This window comes from Ascidia mentula, chromosome 6 (genome assembly GCF_947561715.1).
Source record: "Ascidia mentula chromosome 6, kaAscMent1.1, whole genome shotgun sequence".
NCBI classification, from domain to species: domain Eukaryota; kingdom Metazoa; phylum Chordata; class Ascidiacea; order Phlebobranchia; family Ascidiidae; genus Ascidia; species Ascidia mentula.
The window spans coordinates 3,000,919-3,022,734 of record NC_138571.1 but is presented as its reverse complement, the minus strand read 5'-3'; the positions used below and the strand labels follow the sequence as shown (position 1 = coordinate 3,022,734).

Below are 21,816 nucleotides of genomic sequence, written 5' to 3'. Positions count from 1 at the left end.
TAATTATACAAACGTGAAATTGATTTCATACGCAGACGACCAGACGAAGGGTGAGATAACGGTTAATGAAAATACAATTTTCTCGTGTTTAAAGATACTTTTTGTAATTTGGAGTTGCAACAAACGGTGGCCGGGAAGATATGAAAATTATGTAACGTTCGGTTTAAATTTGAAATTATTCTGCCCCAGATTCGTTGGACGGCTGCAGGAAAAACGTTTCAAGATCAGATCACGAGGTTGGTGGGAGATGTTTTGCTGGCTACAGGATTCCTCTCCTACTCTGGACCTTTCAACCAAGACTTCCGAACACTTCTTCAAACCGCTTGGAAGAAGGAAATGTCTACCCACAAAATTCCATTCTCAGATGTAAGAAGTTCATTATTTAACAAAAATCTTTATTTCAATTTATCCAAAAAGACCTTTTTGTGTAGAGCCACAAAACTGTAACACAACTTCTTTACATTGTGCCAAATTATTTCCCAGGACATCAATTTGATTTCTATGTTGGTCGACAACGCAACCATAGGGGAATGGAACCTCCAGGGGCTTCCTAACGACGATCTGTCGGTACAGAACGGCATCATCGTAACCAGGGCAACGCGATACCCCCTGTTGATCGATCCCCAGGGCCAAGGAAAGATATGGGCAAGGAATAAGGAAAAAGACCATGAACTGCAGGTAATCAACAGTTTCTTTGACAATCTTCTGGTTTACATCAAAAAGAAAACAAATTAAAGTTCAACTTGACGTTGCGACTTCTAATGGTTGGGGAGAAACAACATGTTTTCCATAAGATTTTTCCATTTTTTTTCTTTTTGTTTTTTGAAAACCTGCATAACATTTTACGCTTTCTTTACCCTGGATGATTGAAAACTGGCCAATACAGCTTGTCTGCGAAGCCAGTAAAACCCAGTAGGATCAAGATACGATAGCTGTGATTGCCAATTATAACTTGGGGCGATCTTGTCTGTCTTGTGATTGCATGAATTACATCGATCGTAATTTATGTCTAATTTCTTCTCGGGAATTCATTTCTTCTTGTCTGATATTTCGAAAACAAATAAGTTTTTAATCCCGCAAGGTGACGACCCTGAATCACAAATACTTTCGAACTCATTTGGAGGATTCTTTATCACTTGGTCGACCACTCCTCATCGAGGATGTTGGCGAGGAGCTTGATCCTGCTCTTGACAACGTGTTGGAACAAAACTTCATCAAATCAGGATCAACCTTCAAGGTTTGCAGTAAAACTTAGAGAGTTTTTTTTATTTTATTGAAGAAATAGTTTGTTTTTTTAAGTCCCATTTTTCATCAAGTTATTCCCACAGACGTTGTTTATCACAAAAACGTTTCAATAAATCGGACTTCTTCCTTATCCAGGTTAAAGTGGGAGACAAGGAGGTGGACGTTATGAAAGGATTCAAACTCTACATTACAACGAAACTCGCCAACCCTGTCTACACTCCTGAGATTTATGCGAGAACTTCCATCATCGATTTCACAGTGACTATCAAGGGTTTGGAGGATCAACTTCTAGGCAGAGTCATATTGACCGAAAAACAGGTGCTGGTTTCGAACGTATTATGTGTTTTTTGGTAAAAGCTGTTGGTATGAATGCAAAAGAGTATGATGCATTTAAGTTATATCCTATGTGTAGCATATAGTAAGTATCCCATATATTTGCAGACCTAGTGATATGCCTTTAAAAATATATTTGACCGAAATTAATTCAAAAAACATCAGATGTATTAATGAAATATATAGCTCTCGTAAAGAACATCAAATTTAAAACCAAATTGTGTGCGATATGACAGATTCTGGCATACGCGGTAACTTATTCTCAAATACGTATTCTTATCACAATAAAAATGTCACGGGTATCAACATAAAGCACAAAGTTTTCACTAGATAGCAAACATTCCACAAAAAAATACCTGTCTTAGAACATTATAATATTATGACATAACAATAGGAACTCGAGTCAGAGCGCGTTGCGCTGATGGAGGAGGTGACGGCGAACAAGAGGAAGATGAAGGAGCTGGAGGACAATCTTCTTTATCGACTCACATCGACTGAAGGATCGCTTGTAGAGGATGAATCTCTCATTGAAGTGTTGAAAGTAAACCGAAAGATTCGCATTATTACGTGGCTCAGCATTCAACGAGCAAACCTTAAAATTATGAAGTTACATAATTACGTGAAACTAGCTAATATGTGGAACTTGGCGTAATATCAACAACTTAATACAGTAACTTTTTTGCAAAACCCAAAAAATACGAAAAAGAAGGGGTCGTTGTATCTTTACTTCTGCTTCAAACAGACAGCTAAAAAAATTCGCTCTTCGGTTTCAATGAAACTAAAAACTTTTGGTCGGAAAGCAGAAACAATTCAACACAATATGCCTTGCAGCCACGTTGGCAATAAATCAGAAAATACTTGTTACCTCTTAAACCCATTTACGATATGAACTCACACATGATTCCCACAGACGACTAAAGTAACAGCAGAAGAAGTTAGCGAGAAACTGACAATTGCAGCAGAAACTGAAGTGAAAATCAACACAGCCCGTGAAGAGTTTCGACCTGTAGCAACCAGAGGTTCAATCCTGTATTTCCTGATCGTCGAAATGAGCTTGGTGAACGTCATGTATCAGGTAAGTCTGCATTGAAACGTGGTCTTTTACTTGTTTGTATGGAGTTTGGGTTCAAAACTCTAAACGTACTAAGAATAACGAAATCACGTTTTTGTCCAAATGCGTTTCTGGAAATACAAAAGTTTGCCAACCTACGACCAAACTTTTAATTTATCAAGCTTGTAGTTAAAAACTATTCCCAATTTAGTCAGAGTCAAAACCTTTCCACCTTCTCACCCAGACTTCTCTGCGTCAATTTCTCCACCTTTTCGATTTGGCGCTTGCGAAATCCGCAAAATCACCAATCCCGACCAAGAGGATAAACAACATAATCGATTACCTGACATTCGACGTTTTCCGCTACACGACGAGAGGACTCTACGAGGAACACAAGTTCTTGTACGTCCTCCTTCTTACACTGAAGATTGCTCTCAACGTGGGACAGATCAACCACACCGAATTCCAGACTTTCATTAAAGGTGGGTGAATATAATCTAGATCAGTGATTCCCAACCTTTTTGTGGTTGCGTACAACTTGGAGGCAAAACAATTTCGACACGTACCACCTAGTCGAGTGTTACAAAGTAACGTAGGGGATGAAGTAACAAACATTTTGGGATCGCAAATTACGAAAAGGTCCTCGCGTGCCACCTAGTATGCCGTCGAGTACCACCAGTGGGAAACACTGATCCATATGTAACAGCCCTGATAAACCATCAGATCAAACACGAGTAGATCGTCTTTAATTAACTGGTATGTCTTTCAAGTTCAACTGTGTTTATGTTTGAATTTACCTTTGTTTTGTGTACAAGCAAATGAGCCGATAATGGTCAGTTAGCTGCAGTCAGTGCACTCAGTTTCACTCCCGAAAAGACTGTCTTTACTGAGGGGAATATTATATTCTTTCTGCCTATACAGGTGGTGCAAGTTTGGATTTAAATGCCGTGGAACCGAAACCGAAGAAGTGGATTCTTGATATGACTTGGCTCAACTTGGTTCAACTCAGCAAGTTGCCTCAATTCTCTCAACTTCTCAACCAAATCAGCAGAAACGACAAGGTTATGACTATAGTGCTCTCATTGTGGTGATCTTATCTTCACACGCGTGTTCTTATCTACTGTTGTACGTGTCCTTACACAACTGGTAGTTAGTTGTGAGAAGGGTTGTGTTGCACACAGAGCGTCCTTAAGACAGAGATGAGCTTTAAGTAGGTGTGCTTTTACTCTTTTTTTACGTTGATTTTACAGACACTGATGATGCTTTATAGCGAAATATATTTGTCTCAAAATCTCATTATTGTTAGTAGAAATATAGTTTTACAGTTGGTCTTTATTAGGGGAAGTCACATAAAATCCCGTCAACAATGATTCTGTTTGTAGGGTTGGAAATCCTGGTTTGATGAGGCAGCTCCGGAGGAGGCTACAATCCCTGATGGATACAGCTCCTCCCTGGACACATTCAGGAAACTTCTGCTCATTAGATCTTGGTGTCCTGACAGGATCACAGCTCAGGTGAGTTGATCGCTGCAGTTTAATTGTGTTCGTACAACCAAATATCGTATTGTACCAATAAGAGAAAGTGTCCAATGTTTTGCGCTTTGTTAACTCTAACCATGGTTGTAAAATTAACACTGACCATCTGTTAAACTAAACTGTTAAACTCTGCACGCATTTACAATCATATGAATAACCGCAAGTTGTTGTGGAGAAAACGATTTTCCTTCTGTCTCAGGCTCGCCACTTCATTTCATTCACAATGGGAGAGAAATATTCAGAAGCTGTCCTGCTTGACTACGAGAAGATGGTGGTGGAGTCGGATAAAGTTACTCCCATGATCTGCTTCCTCACAATGGGATCAGATCCCACCGACAACATTGAGAGGCTCGCAAGAGGAAAAGGAATTCGTAAGTTTCACATCAACATCAGCAGTGTTTCCCAGCCTATGGCTGACCCAAAGTCGGTTCGCCTGAGGGTTTTTGAGGGTCGCCCGTTACAAGTAAAGCGAACAGTTACAGATTATTATTGTAAAAGTTCTTTTACTGTCTGTAACGTCAAACCTACCGACGTTTGTGCTTGGTTAGCGAGAATTTTACAATATAGAATTAAAGAAAATTAGGGTCGCTATTAACAAAGGATGAGAACTGACAGAGTTTGTACGATAATGCATTTCATAGGTTACTCGGTAATTGTTTTATTAAAGGCCATTCTATTTTCGTATTGCTGTATGTTAATCAGTATAAGTTGCACAATGCTATGGACCGGGTTTAATGTGCGTAAGTTTCAATTGAATATATGCTCTACTGCCCTGGATTAACACAAGCCTTATTTTCACAGCGTGTCGTGCTATTTCTATGGGACAGGGACAGGAGGTCCATGCACGTCGGTTATTGCAACAAAGTTTTGGTGATGGAGGCTGGTTGTTGTTGCAAAACTGCCATCTTGGTCTCGCGTATATGGATGAACTTCTTGAACAGGTTTTTAATCGCTCAATGTTTTATTAAACTGTATTGAAAATGGATTTTATTGTGTCAGGAACAACGCTACATAGTCGTTTTATTAGTTTGCTGATAATTGTTCATTTATAGATTAAGTTTTTAAACGTTTGTTTTTCAGCTCCAAACCAACGATAGCATCAACGAACAATACAGGACTTGGATCACTGCTGAAGTTCACCCCAAGTTTCCAATCAATTTACTCCAGTCGTCCATCAAATACACAAACGAGCCTCCTCAAGGCGTTAAGGCTGGCCTTAAGCGAACATACTCTGCCTTAACACAGGTATTGTATGGATTGTAAATAAGTCACGTTGGATTTTTCGCATTGCCGAACTATGTGTGTTACGGGACAAAATTTTAAAAATTGAGTCACTATGTTCATAATAATTGGGATGATTTATATGGGTGATTTTAAGTGATTATAAGGGTGATTTAAAAGGTGATTATATGATAATGGGTGATTATAAAGCGTTTGTGTCACAAAAAAAATCCCACTTTGCAATATAACGTTTTGATCACATTCACAAAGGCTTCTGTAAAATACCCATGTGTTTGATGTAAATCATTTCTTAACTGTGGTATATTTGGCAAAAAGAGAAAAGTTTTTTACAAACCACGTTTCGAAAGTTTAACCCATCAACATTTGCAGGAGTTTTTGGACATTTCCAACATGCCGCAGTGGAAACCGTTGCTTTTCAACGTAGCTTTCCTCTACACAACAGTACAGGAACGTAGAAAGTTCGGCCCACTCGGATGGAACATTCCATATGAATACAATCAAGCAGATTTTACTGCTAGTGTTCAGTTCATTCAAAATCATCTCGACGATCTCGACATTAAAAAGGTTTGATGCGATTGATGATGGAGAACGGTTTGCTAATGTGTGGTTGCAAAGAGTAACGTGAAGCTGTTTAAATCTCAATTTGAAACCTGGTAACCCGGCTTTTCAGTTTCTATTGCAAGAAATTTTTTTCATGCCACCACTGGTTTAAATCATCACTGCCGTCAAGGAAAGTTTTTGCTTTTCGTAATATTTCTGGCATGGTTGCTTTTCAGGGAGTGTCCTGGAACACAGTACGTTATATGCTGGGCGAGATACAGTTTGGAGGCAGGGTCACAGACGACTTGGACAAACATCTTCTCAACACTTACTGCAAGGTCTGGTTCGGCGAACATATCTTCACAGAGAAGTTCTGTTTCTACAAAGGTAAGCAATAAGTAATGGATGAATAGTATGAAGTTATACCTCACAAGCAGTGTGAAGTGTTTGTATCTCGGGATAAATAAGCTCAAACGTATTTAAACTAAAACGTGCATTAAATTAAATTTGTTTCAAATCTTACAACACGGTATTCTTGAGGTTGCGGTCTTCTACTTATCCTTTAACATATGATATTCAGGGTACTCGGTTCCAAAGGGCAAAACCATGCAGGAATATCACAGTTATATCGACAACCTTCCAACTGTCGATACACCAGAAGTGATGGGACTTCACCCCAATGCTGATATTACTTACCAGGTTTGTCTTCTACATGCACAAAATAATAAGAGTAAATTCAATTTACATGCACCACATGCAACTGCTTTTATTTTAAAACTCATATTTTTAGGATTTTGTACAATAACCTGGAGTCGTTTGCCTTGTTTGTCATTCGTTTCTTTATGCCACTGATATTTCCATGAGCGTCTTTGAATAAAATTCTTTTGCTTTGAACGCTGTCGTCTTTACAGACTAACTTTGCGAACGCCGCCCTGGGGACAATTGTAAGTATTCAACCGAAAGAGTCGAGTGGAGGATCGGGCGAAACACGTGAAAGTGTCGTCTTCAAAATGGCGGATGAGATGCTTGAAAAACTTCCCGCCAACTTCTTGCCGCACGAGGTGACCCATATGTTTTGCAGAATACGTTGCGACATTCTTATAATAAGTGAACAGCTCTGTATGACAACGCAAGTCGCCTGACAAGTTGTGCGCTTGTACACCTCAGTACCTTGACCATAATTACCCCGTGAAACCACTGAGCTCCTGTAGCTAAGATGGTAGACCGCTGGGCTTGGTTAGCTCAGGGTCGTGAGTTCAAACCTCAACTGGAGCTTAATTGTTTTTATCTTGCTCCGACCTGTCGGGAAGAAGTGGCCGACACAGCTTGGCTGTGATGCCAATAAACACTGCAGCACTGTGTGGTCAACAAATTCAATCAAAAAAATTTTTAACTGTAAAAACGGCGGTAATAAATTTCCGGACATTTCCTGGATGCAATAAGTAAGCTTAGTCCAAAACTTCTTGATAAATCTCGATCTGAGGAGAGCAAACTAAAATAACAACTTTCTTCTCTATTTCAGGTTCGTGCTCGCCTCCAGAAGATGGGAGCGATCCAACCAATGAACATCTTCCTCCGTCAGGAGCTGGATCGGATGCAGAGAGTTATCACTATGGTGAGGACAACTTTGGTTGACCTGAAGCTCGCCATAGATGGTACAATTATTATGAGCGAGAATTTGAAAGATGCGCTCGATCAAATGTACGACGCCAGAATCCCAAAACTGTGGAGAAAGGTGGGTATTTTTTTAAATCCATACAGGCGATGTCTCGTAATAACTTTATCACCAACATTCTTGTACTTGTGATATATTTTTACCCAAGAGTTTTTTGTTGGTGAATTTCCAGATGTTTGTAAAATATAAGTTTTTATTTCAATGCCCAGATATCTTGGGAGTCTTCGACACTTGGCTTCTGGTTCACAGAGTTATTGGAAAGACACATTCAGTTCCACACCTGGATATTCGAAGGAAGACCGAACCAGTTCTGGATGACTGGATTCTTTAACCCCCAGGTAATAAAACCTGTATAAGTACTGAGATTCAACACTGAGTTAATTGCTACTGTCACCGTCGGTAATTCGATACATTGTTTACGGGGTCGACCGTACACAGTGTGGGACCCAAAATGAATAGACTCCTTTTTCAGCCACCCTGGAAAACCACGTGGCACCTCCTAAGCGCGGGGTCCGTTTTAGTCAAACTGGTCTAGTGTGTCAATACGTCGCCATGATTGTATGAAGGTCATAAAAGTTGAATAAGTTGAGATTGAAAACATATCTGTTGTTCCTGTTTTGGTTCCTATTGTATTTTCGATAGTACAACATGTGACCGTATATTGACCAATCACAGGGCTTCCTCACAGCCATGAGACAAGAGGTTACGCGGGCACATACGGCCAAAGGGTGGGCACTTGATGGCGTTGTTCTCTACAATGACGTAACAAAGATGATGAAGGAAGACATCACCGCACCCCCACCACAGGAAATAGGTAAGAACATGTTTCGTAATATTTTTTAATTTTATTGTTAACGTTCTTTATGGATAAAATAAACGTAGTATAAGATTTGAAATCCGAGTTGGGATTAGAAGAGGAATTGAGTTCATCTGTTCATCCCAGGTGGTGTTTATGTGTACGGCTTGTACCTGGACGGAGCTGGATGGGACAAGCGTAATGTCAAGCTGATGGAGCCACAACCAAAAGTCCTCTTCACCTCCATGCCCGTGGTCCACGTGTACGCCATCAACACCGCTTCACCGGGTAAAGATGACAAAAAACAATCCATCAACATCTTCCACTGTCCCGTCTACAAGAAGCCGAGGAGGACCGATCTTACTTACATCTTTCCTCTTCTTCTCAGGAGTGTCCAACCTCCGGAGCACTGGACTCTGAGAGGAGTTGCGATTCTGTGTGATACAAAGTAGAAAAGTTTTGTGTTGTCATTTTTGCCGTGTTCACTTTTTGTAAGTTCAATGTACTTTTGTAACAGATATTGAGATTTAGTATTGATTTATGTAAATTCACTTAGTGTTGATTTGTGTAAAATTGATTTAAGTTCAATGACGTACTTGCGTGCACTATTAGGGTATAATTAATCACTTTATCCAAACCACTGTGTTTTGACCCGTCTCGAACTATTGTGATTCTTTGGTGTTTATTTCTTGTGCTTAAAAAATCAAAGCAAATTTTACCTTAAATAGTTTCAAACAATTGCTTACTTTGACATGCGGTTCGTGTTGTAGACTTTCTATACGCTTGGTTCACTTTGTTCAAGTGTTACGTGTAAAAAGATTTAAATAAAGTTTCAAGAGTGCCGTTGTGTTCTCACTACGAAAAACATCCAAGGGGGCAAAAATTCTCAGTGTTTTTAACAGTTGGTAGTAAATCTGAAAAAAAAATGCTGGTGATATTTTGGAGGTAGTAGGTTACGACAGGCCGCATTGGATTTAATTAAAAATTTTGGCAGTAGATGGAAAACCTGCGAGCATAAGAAAATTAAAATACAAATTTTGAGTACACTTTCTTTAAAGGAACAAATATAAATAGCATCAACATTTATGTTATTAAATCCAATCAGGGACTTCCACCCACCACTGATCTCAGTGCTGATTACGAGTAAAGTAGATCCTCTAGGTACGGATAAATTTAATTTCGCGGCATTTTTGTTCTACTCGCGCCTTTCTTTTTTCTTGATGGAAAGTGATCGGGTTGTGATCTTGACGGGTGTTTGTTTTCGATCCGGCTGGGAGATTTTCACGCAGGTTTTCAGACTGTTGATTGGTTTATGGGGTTGTAGTGAAAGCACGCGCTGTTTTGTTTATTTTTGTTTGGTCAGCCGAAGCACCGCACAATGCGTTTCGTGCTGGACTATCAGCTTCGTAAAAGAACCAGTGAAAAAGAGAGTAGGGGAAGAGTTATATGCCGCTTTGTAATAGTACAACGAAAGAACAACCACCAGCGAAAAAAGGGTAGTTGAAAAAATAAGCTCACAGCAAGCAAGTGGAGTGGAAGAGGTACAATACCCTGGTTTGCTTGCAGCAAGATTCCTATGTCAAATTGAGTCTGTAAAAGGGTGTATTTACTTTTGACAACATCTTGCACTTACCACCAGTTTTCTCGCAGAACCAAACTTCGTAGTCTCCTATAATAATTTCCTGTATTCGAAAGGTGGATTTGTCGAAAGACATTGTGCACTGGTAAGGTTTAAAATCCAATGAAAGAAAATTTATCACCTATGTTCTTGCATTCTTTGCCGCTTCCGACGGGATTGTTAATGAGAATCTCCTAAGTTACTCAAATACTACAAACAACTTTCAACAAGCTTTTATGGTTTGGTAAAATGAATTGTTACCATTAGGTCGAACGTTTCACTCAAGAAATATAAGTGACAGAAGCCAGATTTTTTTTCTATGGCTTCCAAATTGCGACTGAAGTCGGCACATAATGGATCGGTTCATCAAAAAAGGTCTTCCAAACTTGTTGCAACAATAGGCTTTTCACGTCACTACCGAAACTAATAGAAGATGTAGACACCAGACTGTGAAAAATGGAAACTGTACAGTGATTTCCAAAAAGGGTGCATATCACTTCTATTTATACAAGTCACAACGACTGGCTCGGAAAAACAGGCACGAAGTGAGTTTTCCCATTAGGTTTAGAGCAAACAAGGTCATGACCTGGTGCTTGATATTGCATTCAGTCGCAAATAATGTAATATCACAAACGAGTGTGGAGCAGAAACATTTCAACAGATGCTATGGCGCTTAAGCTCGAGAATAATTTTTTGCACATGTTTTTACAAAAAAAAACTATACAAAATATCAATTTCTTGACGGTAAAATGTAACTGTATCCGAAAATCAGGCCCTGCTTTCTCCCGTATTTCCGGTAGAAGAAGCTTCCCGGGATTCCGCTGCCACCCCCTTACTGCAAACACTCTTGAGGATTTCAGACCACGATTCAAAGGACAGTAAAACACTCATGATATTTACCATTAGATTAACTGTGTACGCAGTAAGAGTAACATGCCTGGTTGTATTTCCCGGTAAAGCCACAAGAATTACCATGGCGACAAGGTCGCTTGCCACACAAATGGTTGCCAGTGCAGCCGAACGCTTTAGAATTCTGATAATGCGACGAGCATTGCTTCCTTGGGTTTGCAAGCGCAGAGGGTAAAGGAACAGAAATAACATAAGACCTTGTCCAACCAGAGCAATAACATTACTGACGTACACTGGCCAAATAGTGTACTCATCTTTCGGAATGGAAATGCAGCCACGGTTGGAGTTGATGTAATTGCTCGGGTAAACAAAGGCTATACCTGCGAGGAGCCATCCACATGTTATTACAGCAAGCGCGCTCCAATTGTCTGTCAAGTCCATTGCCGGATGTTGGTAGATTGCACGCTGGCGAAACCATAGGAAAATGTACACACAGGCAATGGTCAAAATATATCCTAGGATGCAGAGGTCCATTCCCACCTCGCAAGGTTTTCTTGAATCGTCGTTGTATCCGATGTTGAAAGTAGCCTGGGTTGGAAGAAAACACAAGTAACTCAATAAAAATGAGGCAACCGCTGCCGTGTAAACTGCGCCTGCGTTAACTTTTGAAGCGTTGGATATGTTTTCTTTTTTCCACTTTCCAGTACGACGCCCGTTTACAATAAGTGCCACACTAACCCACGTGACTGTTGCGATGGAAACGACGTTGAAGATTTCTGCTAAAATCCATTCCAACTGCACAAATTTGTTCACCACTGGCAGATTAGCAGTCGTGGTATTCATTTTGTTGTTGTTACGTTTTTCTTTTAATTACTAGACCTAACCTTTAAAGAAAATACTGAGATAATTAGACGCTTGCTTAAACATGCGTCCTTGTTATTTTTCACATACGTAAAGAATCAAGCATATCAGCTGCAGACAGATGGTCACTGTTTCGACCTAAAAGGTCTCATCAGTGTCGCTTGCTGTATATTCTGAAACGGTCTGACAACTAGTTGAGGATTGCCTTTATATCTTGGCAAAACTACAATTACCTAAAACTAACGTTGCAAACAGATATAACTACTCGTCAATGTGACTCACAGCTTGCTAAACTAATGTTTGCAAAGAGAAAGCGCTGAAATTGTATTAGATAATGATGATGAAAATAGTTTAAACATACGTGTTGATTTCATCCCCTCATATTGACGTAACTAATAATCTGATAAAACTATGTGAGTACTGTGAGATTTTAAAGCGGGTAAAATCATGTAGTAATGTTTTAAGATTTCGACTACATTATGCGTTCTCGTTATTTTGCGTAGTACTGATATTTGTGGCTTATCAGTAGGGTTCGGTGCCCGTTCCAAAATAAATCAAGAACAACAATACAACCCTAAATTAACGTAGTGAAAGAAGCGTGGCAATACCTTAATAATTCAGTATCGGCTGCACGTCGTGACCGAAACAGGATATGTGAGTTCATGGTTTTATAATGTTATAACAAGGCTACAACAACAATTTAAATACTTGCATTGTTGTTGTTAAAAAATACTTGCAATAACATGAAGTTCAAACAAGTTATGAGAAAGGAAGCCACTGCTGCAGTATATACGGGACCTGCGTTCACTTTTGAAGTGTTAAAAACAGTTTCTTTTTTCCCATTTTCGAGTGCGAATACCGTTCACTTTGAAAGCCACAGCACTAACCCACGCAACGGTTACAAGTGCAACGACGTCACATATTTCAGATGCAATCTAGCCAGGCTGCACATATTTCGTCCCCCACTTGTTGAAAATCAGTAAAGTTTACCATTGCGATTTGCTGTTCTTTCAAAAGTCGATAATTTTCACATTTTTGCCACAATATTTTGACAGTGTTTCAGTCACTATTTTACCTGTTCTGCAACAGATAATCTGTTAAAATTGAATCTTTGACGATCGCACTTAACTGAATTAATCTGACATTAGAACAGTAGATTTCCAGTCATTATTTCGAGATATCACGCTTGTGCCGTGATTTCTCCGTTCTATTCTGTGGTTCAACGAACAGCGAACTTTTTATCGACATGAGTAGTTATGGGTTCAAAACCTGTCAAGCTAGTAATTAATCCGGATCAGAGAACAATCATGATGAGTGTTGCTCAGTGATGATGCTACACCATTCACGTGTTCGGTTAAGGCCTTAACTGCTCACAGAGCAGTCGGGTGCTTGTGCTCGGTCGCCGTGAGTTCAAATCAGCGCTCTCTCGTTGCAACGGGGCAGTCAGACGCGTTGCTTGGTCGTAATGAGGTAATGTCAGCGGTCGATATGCGTTTGTTCTTTTTCTCTGTGGGTGATTGGAAATATGGCCCGCGGTCGGTGATAAACAGTGTCGCAGGGGTGGTGACATTCCCGCCCAATTGGGCTGGTTTTCAGCATCGAGTTGCGGGTTATTTTTACGGGTTGCGGTTCATTGAGCGGGTTTGTCAATGACACTTTCAACTCCTATAATCACGTATTCTGACACTAACTCACCACGACAAGAGTAAACCAATGTGTTTACTTCCCGTCAAACGAAACGATCGTACGGCGCAGGGAGTAATAATGCGTTCAGAGAAACACGCATTGGGTGCGACATAAACTTGAACAATGCAACTCGATTCGTTTCTGCCAAGCAGCAATGGTGCGGAGGAAATATTATTTTTGCAAATAAATAAAAAATATTGCAATCCAATGAACTAGGGATTGCTTGAGGAAACAATGCAGGCAAGAGGTCTTTCGTGGTGTGCAAAAAATTGTTGCAATAATTCTGTGCTTACAGCTTCCACGTTTGATCGCTTTACGCACGTGTACGACGAAATTATGCGGAATACACATGTACAAGATTTTTTCGTTGTGAAATGGCGTGTATTGATTGATTGTGGTGGTTTAAGTTGTCTTATGTCCCAAATTCATCAAATATTGTAACGTTTTTGCCTGGCAACACCGTAATAGGTTACGACAGGCCGCATTGGATTTAATTAAAAATTTTGGCAGTAGATGGAAAACCTGCAAGCATAAGAAAATTAAAATACAAATTTTGAGTACACTTTCTTTAAAGGAACAAATATAAATAGCATCAACATTTATGTTATAAAATCCAATCAGGGACTTCCACCTACCACTGATCTCAGTGCGGATTACGAGTAAAGGAGATCCTCTAGGTACGGATAAATTTAATTTCGCGGCATTTTTGTTCTATTCGCGCCTTTCTTTTTTTGATGGGACGTGATCGGGTTGTGATCTTGCTTTCTTTCGAAACTATTGAATGCAAATGATGAAGCACACTCATTGTAAACTATTGTAAATTAAACCTTGTGCTTTTTGTAAGTTGTTTATCTTTGGTTGTGTTAACTTAACTAAGGGATTAATTGTGTTTGTGCACTAAGGATTTTACAATTCTATCAGCAAAAAATAAACTAACACATTATTTGTATACATAAAATGTTGCTTTGCCTGCGCAAACGTTCGTGGAAAAAACCCTCCAGGCGTAACAAAGAATAAATGTTAGAAATTTGTGCAGAGAATTTTCTTTAATAAGTGTTGATTACTCAGATGATGAATTGACTAGCAAACATTTTGTATGTTTTATTGTAAAGTTTTTAATTTGCACTATGGATTTTTTTCGAGGATTGCAAGGAGAAATTAACATCTTTTGTGTGTTAATGCGTTAACTAATTGTTTTTGTGTGGATTGCTGATAAAATTGGGAAAAACAAGTCTTCTTATCAATCATGCACTATGCAAAATATGTCCTAACAATTTCACTTGTAACTTCCTGAAATTAAACAGTAATTCTTTACAACACTTTCAACTAAGTTAAAGTTCATGTTTATCTGAAATAAGCAAAATAATATGTTGTTAGTCATCTTTAAACTCTACTGTTTGAAAGTATGCCAAAATCATTCAATTAAACAACAAAAATCTGTGTTAATTTAGTTTCCTATATTTTAGTAGTTTATTTTATGTTAGTTTATATGAGTTATGAAATGGTGTGGATTAGAATAAATTGTAAGTTTACAAATTTCGGGATTTTTTCTTCACTGAAATTAAACTCGTGAATTGTATCTTGATGATAATAAACTTATTTTAAAAAAATATATTTTTATTCCTAGTTGTATTTTCATTTATTTGTGCAAATTTAATTATTTGAGACAAAAATGGCTGCTAAACAACGAGTCAAAGAGATGGAGGTGAAGGCAATCGACAAAAGGAAATCTGGAGAAGCTTTTGAGGTTGTTCTGAAACCTCCCTGCCAAAATGGGGATGCTGTGCTCAGTCCACTTAAATGTACGCCAAAAAAGGAAATCTCCATGAATGAAATCCAATTGAAACTGCATGCGGCAGAAGAACGTAGAAAAGCTCAGCAAGATGCGTTGATCAACAATCTCAAAGCAGAAGAGGAAAAGATCTTGAAGGCGAAGCAGAAAAAAGCCGAGGCAAACGACATATTTATGCAATGGGCACAAGAACAGCTCAAGGCAAAGATGTGTCAGTACCAAGACAACCACATGGCTCATCTCCAGTCGAAAATCCAAAAGTTTCGTGAGCTCAACATGAAACCAGATGAAATTCGTGAAAAGGTCAAACACGAAATTGATGTCATGTATGGAAATCTTGATGTAAAAATCCAACAGAAACTGGTGGAGTCGGAACAGCGTCGGGAAAACATGCTTCGACAAGTTCGTGAAAAGCAACAAGAGAAGGAGAATCATGCACAACAAGTTCGCCAGAAGAAACTTGAAGAACTTAACAATGGAGATCCTGTTGATTGTGCATAATGTAATATTTGTAGCATGTACATATGTCCATACTAGCTGTTACTGTAGCCATGCTTGTTGGTCTAAATTTCTCAAAAAAGCTGGTGCTTCTCTGGAAAAATGTTGATAATAGAGAACAATTAATATTGTTGGCTTCAATTCTATCATTGAAAACTGTGGTTGTAATACTTTGCTGCTTGTCTTAACTGTTTGCGCATTCCACATCACTGGTACTATCAAAGTCAAATACTGTGAAAAATTATCCTACTAAATCATTACCTGCAATGCTTGCAATATGTCTGATACAAAATAGTGTTGTTTTTTTGTGCGACAGTGAGTTCAATTTGCCACAAAAGTTGTACATAGACTTCTTGTCTTTGCATGCTTCTTCCTATGTGTCTCACTTGCCATATTTGCTCGTTATCACCATCTTGCCACTGCCTTGTTGACTTGGACAAATTTTGCCTTTGTTCCGAATATTTCCTTTCTGGTCATGTTAATGTTTTTTGTTGAAGGATTGTAAGATCTGTTTTAAAATGTCTGCTGGTTCTGTGTTGATTGGCATTCCTGATGAACAAGTTCATTCAAAGCAAGATAGTTGGCAAACAAACAAAATTGGGGGATTACCTGTAAGTCACAGTTTTAAAACAGTAATTTAACTGAAAAATATGGACATTTAAACATCAGCCAAATGTTATTTTTTTCTGATAAATTTTGTTGTTTAAGTGTAAATATGCATTTGATTTAAGTGAACTCATGGTTTTGAATTTCAATGGAAAAATGTTTTGTGTCCAGGATGTTTTTGACAACCGAGCGATGAAACAAACTTGCCATCGTTGTGGGAAGATACAGTTTCTGGCAATACAAGTTTACTGCCCACTGCAGAAATCTGAATATCATCGAACAATTTATGTTCTCTGTTGTTTGCAGAAAGAATGTTGGAGCAAAAATGATGGGTAAGCTCCTGTCTTTTTGTTTCTTACAAAGATATTTCCCAGAAATTGTAAGGTTTAAATAACACAGCTTTTTACTTTACACACAATAACACTAGCGATTGGTAATGCAATGTGATAAATTAAGTGCAAGAATACTTGTTCATACTGGTAATATGTATATATACAATGGAAAACATGCCTCAAAAAATATTTTTGAACTCTAGATTAGGTAACACGCTAAACAGATGGCCACAGTTTGAGACATATGGTCGATGTGTTGCATCATCGAATGGTGCCACTACCTTTCTGCGTGCCACATAAATTATGCATGCTTTAGTCATGGTTCTTTCCAATCTTGGGAAGGTTTTTGTTTTCATCACACAAATCAATATAGGACTTCGACCACTTTAACTTCATTATGTTTTGTGGATGATCTGGTGTAACAAAATTATATTTTGTATTTTTCAGGTGGACTGTATTGCGCCATCAACATCTGGAGGTGAAGCAAAATGTTGCTAAACCTGATCAGGTAAAATGAGCAATTTCAAATCTTAATTTTGAAAAGTTTCCTTCAAATGAAAGTCAAAAAAAACATTAAAAAAAGTACAAACTTCCAACTTCCATCCAACGGTAGTTTTTCCCTTGGATCCACCATGCACTTTGTCACCATTATTTACATGAAGAAAATATAAAATCAGTCTTTTTCAAAAGTGCCAAGACCAGAAATTATGAAATGTTTCGTATCAGTATTGTGTTCTCCTGTTTTGGCACTCTTTAAGAAGACTGACTTTTGTATTGTAAAGTACACTAGCTTTCGCGAGCAACTCTCGCTTCATCAGGTATAAATAAACACAATGCTATACAAGACGGTAAAAGAAAAAAGACCAAAAATGTTATAAGGTTATCCTATTTCAGAATATTTTTGCTTGGAATGACACAGAAGATGACTGGGGTGATGACGGAGAAACCAATTGTGATGAGGTTGGTAAGTATGTAATGATATTCAGAGTCAATAATTGCTTTTCATCCTGTCAAGTTTACTCACAAACATTTAGCTTAGCAGTGTCTTGAAACCTAAGACAATTGATGATATTTTGTGCGTTGAAATACAAAATCATTTATCGTCATAATATTTTGCCAATAATAGCAATAAATGAACATGGTTTTAGGTATTGTGACACTGGATGTCACTAAAGATCTTAGGCATCTTACAATTAATGGTAACACAAGTGAAGAGGAGTCGACGGTTTCTTGCAGTCAAGTTAATGAACAATCTCCATGCTTTACTTCCTATTACATAAATGTGTTTGGTGAGGAAGATTTGGGAAATTATGATCCAACGAAAGACTCCTACATCAAAACACTTATTAAAGATTATCAAAGTAATTCACAAGAATCACAGGTGATTATAATGAAAGCATACATAACACTTGGAGTGGATTCTTGCACAAATTTATTGGCTCTATAGCTTCATTTGCCGCTGATATTTTGTATAGTCCATCGTCTAGTGTGAGTTTAAACAGTTCTATTTAAAAACATTCCTCTAGTTCGTGGCAGTTCTCCTAACTGTTTATGATTGATTTTAATGCCACTACTACATGCAACTTTGATTTTGTAATAAACACTAAACCGACTTTGTTTAGCTTCTGATAAAATGTTGAACATGTCAGACCACTTGGTTTTAGGTTCATCCAGAAACTGAAGAACTAACTTTGACTTCAAGTGAACCTTACGAGAGAAGTGAGCATCAAGATAAAAACTTTCACAAGTTTTCAAAGAAAATTGGTTTGTGTCGAGAACAAGTTGTGAGGTGAGATATGGATTTATCTCAAAATTGTGCCAATATTTTAACCAATAGTGGCGTAGAATTGATAAAGCTAGTGTGCCATGATTGTAGGTACTGCCACGCGGGGGCGCCATTACTTGTATCAGAGGAAGAGTTGGAATTGGCGGGAAAATGTGAACGTTGCAACGAAAAACTTTCATTTGAATTCCAGCTAATGCCAGGACTTATTCCATTTCTTAAACACGATACCGAAGGTAAAATTTTGGTGTGAACTTTACGGTTTTCTTTAAAAATTGAAACTTTTTCCACACTAGATTGCGTGGAATTTGGAACAATTTTAATATTTACTTGCTCAAAAAGCTGCTGGGATGACGTCACGAACGAAGCTGTTCCAGAACGTGCGCTGTACCTCCCCGACCCTGATCTGAAATTTTTCAAAACCCAAAGGATGTGATTAATTTCTGTTTCGTCAATTTTTCTTCATAGCAAATACAAAAAAACAATTATTTTCCTGTTTCAGCTACGAGATAAGATTAGTAAGTAGAACTCGTTTAATCCGGATTAGGTTAAGTTCCGGATTGCCCGAAAACGTTTGCTTCAAGCCTAAAAATAAATAGTTAGTAAGATACAAAAAAATGCAGTGCAGCACGTAATCCGGCCGAGATTACCAAAAAATATGGCGGACTGCTACGTCAACATTAGAGCAACATTTTTCCACAATAAATGCACAAAATTCGGCGACGAGCCACCACGCAGTTACGGGATATGAGGTCGTAATAGAAGTTGTGGTGTAAATGCAGTCCAGCTTGGCCAATAATAAATTTGGCAAACTATGGTAATACCGAAAACAAGTGGATTTTTGAAGGAAATGTGCGCAGTTGCATCAGAGCAAATCTTGTTGCAACTGAAACGGAAGTTTTATGCACGAATGAAAGATTTGAGCAGAAAACTCACCCAAATCCCAATTGCGGGATGAAACAGGGCATCTTTTGTCTGGAATTGTAGATGATCAGGATTAAATGTCCGTTTTATCCGAAGATTTTCGGGAAAGATTACAAAATGTTTTTTACCGCCAGCCCAAATCCTAATATCCGGTCAAATCGAATCCGGATTAACTTAGTTCTGCTGTATCATATTTTATAACATAATGCGTAGGATAATTGTACAAAACCCCTAGTATATATCGGCTTTTATACACGCCTGTCAGTTTACACCAGTATTTCTCATAACCTTTTTTCTATCACGCCTCCTTTTATTAACGGACCAGACAGTACAGGACATTAAAGTCACTACAAAAACTGACGTTTTGGTATAGAGCTTGCGCCCCCCACGAGAATTGGTTGACGCTCTAATAATTATTGTAATTCGAACAAAGTATGAAGGTTCCGTAAGTTGTTGCCTGGTTTCAGGCAAACAATTTTCAATATGTTTATTATAAGATTTGGGTAAGATACGCACGAGAAAGTAAAATAAAATATATCGGCAAATGTTTTGGGGGTTCCTTTTCAACTTATATAAGTTTCTGCGGCAAAAAATTTGTGTAACACTTCGTTGTTAAACAAAATCCTCAATTAGCAACAAAGGATACGTATACTCTACCAAAAGGATACGAAACCATTCTGAAGTAACAGAACATATACCCGCAGCATACCATATATGATTTAAACGTGCCATTTTCAACTTGGCACATGTCCGTGCACCTATGTCCTAAACTAACATACTCTAGGCAGTTTCACTTTTGTGAAAGTGTTTTTGAGTTTACATCCGTGATTAACTTAGTGAATGTATTTGGAAAGTAGATGAGAGTTTCGCACTTTCTGTTCTCCCTGAAAAAAAAATACCGGTTTCTGAAGTTGTTGCTGCAGGGCTGTCATGCCGAACGTGTCAGAAAAAGGCGTAAGTAGCAACCAAGGCAGCTCGTCAATCAATTTGTTTCTTCCTTGTAATCATTAAAACGAGCAAAAATACCAGTTATGTATTTGAAGCACGGTTTTGGCCGTGCTGTGTGCAAGAAAGATTAACTTCACTCGTATTGAACACTGTATTCAACAACACTGTTAACAAACTGTACAAAGCGTTGTGAGTTTTGATTTTGCAGTCGACACCCCCCAAAAGTGTCGTAACAATACTCAAAGAATCTCATCTGCTTGTCGTGACATTTGGGAATATTTCGCTGGTGATCGATTTTTAAATCACGTGACAGAATAGTCATTATTGATTGTGGACACTGAATACTAAGCCGTTAGTTGAGAGAATGAACTGCAATTTTTGCCCTTGGTGTGACCTTTCTTTTCTTCATGTGTGGGGTTGCTTTTGTAGTCATGTTGGGGCAGGAGAAAGCAAAATACTTTATGCGTCAACAACTTATGATTATTGAACAACAACAAGGATTGTTTGTTTAATCCAGCACATGCGCATATATATATATATATATATAGCAGCTATGTTTATCAAAATAATTAGCTAATATTTATCATTAGATCAAGTAAATTGAAACAAGGGAGAACGTGACACAAGGTTACAACACCAGCTTACTGTGGTAAATGACGATGTCACATATTTCCTTATGTTACAAGATTCTGCTATGAGTTAAAAATTAACTAGTATCGATAATGTACAAAGATCAAGGAACACGGATGTGGATTTTAGTTTTATTTTGTATGAAAACAGATTAGATAAAGTTTTCGTTTGACGAAGGAAATCGCGTAGAAATTTTTTTACACTCTAAATTTTGTAACTCTGGTCAATCTGTTCAATATTTGCGTTTTCTAGTTTCCCTGCATGGACCAAAAACCATAAAAAATGACTTACAAAGTTGACAGTTGCCCAAATATGCCTAAATAACTTTTAGAGGATGTTAAGTAAGTGACACAGAAGACAGGAAGACAATCGTTTGGTTCTTGGTAACAGAGAGGATACTGTTTCGTCACAATTATTCGATCGTTGATTGAAGCTGTCAATGACTGTATTTTTACCGTACCGGACGCATGTCTTTTATTTGCTTGCGCTCGCATCACGTGACAAGGGCCGTTGTGATGTCACGCTGCGTCAAAGGGGTTCGTTTCCCGTGTTATAGGAGGCACTTCGTGGACTGTATACAAGCGTTATCTCAAGCTTCGAACACAATAGCGGAGTGGGTCAATGGTGATGTAGTTGTGTATTGAAGGTAAGAGCGCAAAATACTCTGTCTGTTTTACAAATTTATTTTCATCCAATGGAAAGTTAGTGGTCTTCGGAGATTTAATTTTTTGTTAATTTTGTGACAATGTATTTAAATTAGAACTGCTGGCCACGAACGTGTAGTGCTACTATTTCTTATACTTTTATCACAAATTTCCGTAGAATGTAACTTCGAAATAGTTGATTTCATTTTGTAGAGGTATCATCAGTTA

General features: G+C 38.2%; 3 protein-coding genes across 6 annotated transcripts in view; all 3 read left to right on the top strand.

The window, feature by feature from the left end:
• The window catches only part of LOC145905314 (dynein axonemal heavy chain 5-like), a 42,001-nt gene extending 32,741 nt beyond the window's left edge, over positions 1-9,260 (top strand). For all 3 annotated transcript variants that reach the window (XM_082992480.1, XM_082992479.1, XM_082992481.1), the window contains 20 exons: positions 190-366; positions 484-678; positions 1,082-1,237; positions 1,381-1,563; positions 1,973-2,119; positions 2,489-2,653; positions 2,874-3,111; positions 3,551-3,690; positions 4,012-4,143; positions 4,364-4,535; positions 4,966-5,105; positions 5,245-5,409; positions 5,776-5,970; positions 6,183-6,333; positions 6,527-6,645; positions 6,858-7,007; positions 7,469-7,681; positions 7,831-7,959; positions 8,297-8,435; positions 8,565-9,260. In XM_082992480.1, the coding sequence (XP_082848606.1) occupies positions 190-366; positions 484-678; positions 1,082-1,237; positions 1,381-1,563; positions 1,973-2,119; positions 2,489-2,653; positions 2,874-3,111; positions 3,551-3,690; positions 4,012-4,143; positions 4,364-4,535; positions 4,966-5,105; positions 5,245-5,409; positions 5,776-5,970; positions 6,183-6,333; positions 6,527-6,645; positions 6,858-7,007; positions 7,469-7,681; positions 7,831-7,959; positions 8,297-8,435; positions 8,565-8,869 (3,411 nt within the window). In that variant the 3' untranslated portion in view covers positions 8,870-9,260. The remainder of the gene's footprint in view (positions 1-189; positions 367-483; positions 679-1,081; positions 1,238-1,380; positions 1,564-1,972; positions 2,120-2,488; positions 2,654-2,873; positions 3,112-3,550; positions 3,691-4,011; positions 4,144-4,363; positions 4,536-4,965; positions 5,106-5,244; positions 5,410-5,775; positions 5,971-6,182; positions 6,334-6,526; positions 6,646-6,857; positions 7,008-7,468; positions 7,682-7,830; positions 7,960-8,296; positions 8,436-8,564) is intronic.
• A 5,803-nt stretch (positions 9,261-15,063) lies between these two features.
• Positions 15,064-16,218, top strand: LOC145905316 (stathmin-1-A-like). The gene has a single exon (XM_082992484.1). It carries the CDS (start codon positions 15,104-15,106, stop codon positions 15,722-15,724), a length of 621 nt encoding a protein of 206 aa, XP_082848610.1. The 5' UTR covers positions 15,064-15,103; the 3' UTR covers positions 15,725-16,218.
• Positions 16,218-18,932, top strand: LOC145905315 (uS5 assembly chaperone PDCD2L-like). Of its 2 annotated transcripts, none has more exons than XM_082992483.1 (8): positions 16,218-16,332; positions 16,499-16,659; positions 17,107-17,167; positions 17,554-17,623; positions 17,808-18,040; positions 18,324-18,448; positions 18,536-18,678; positions 18,785-18,932. In XM_082992483.1, the coding sequence occupies exons 1-8, from the start codon at positions 16,240-16,242 to the stop codon at positions 18,850-18,852; spliced, it is 954 nt and encodes a 317-aa protein (XP_082848609.1). In that variant the 5' UTR covers positions 16,218-16,239; the 3' UTR covers positions 18,853-18,932. The 2 variants fall into 2 exon arrangements, with proteins under 2 accessions (XP_082848609.1, XP_082848608.1); XM_082992482.1 differs by having other exon boundaries at positions 18,739-18,932.
• The last annotated feature ends 2,884 nt before the right edge of the window (positions 18,933-21,816 follow it).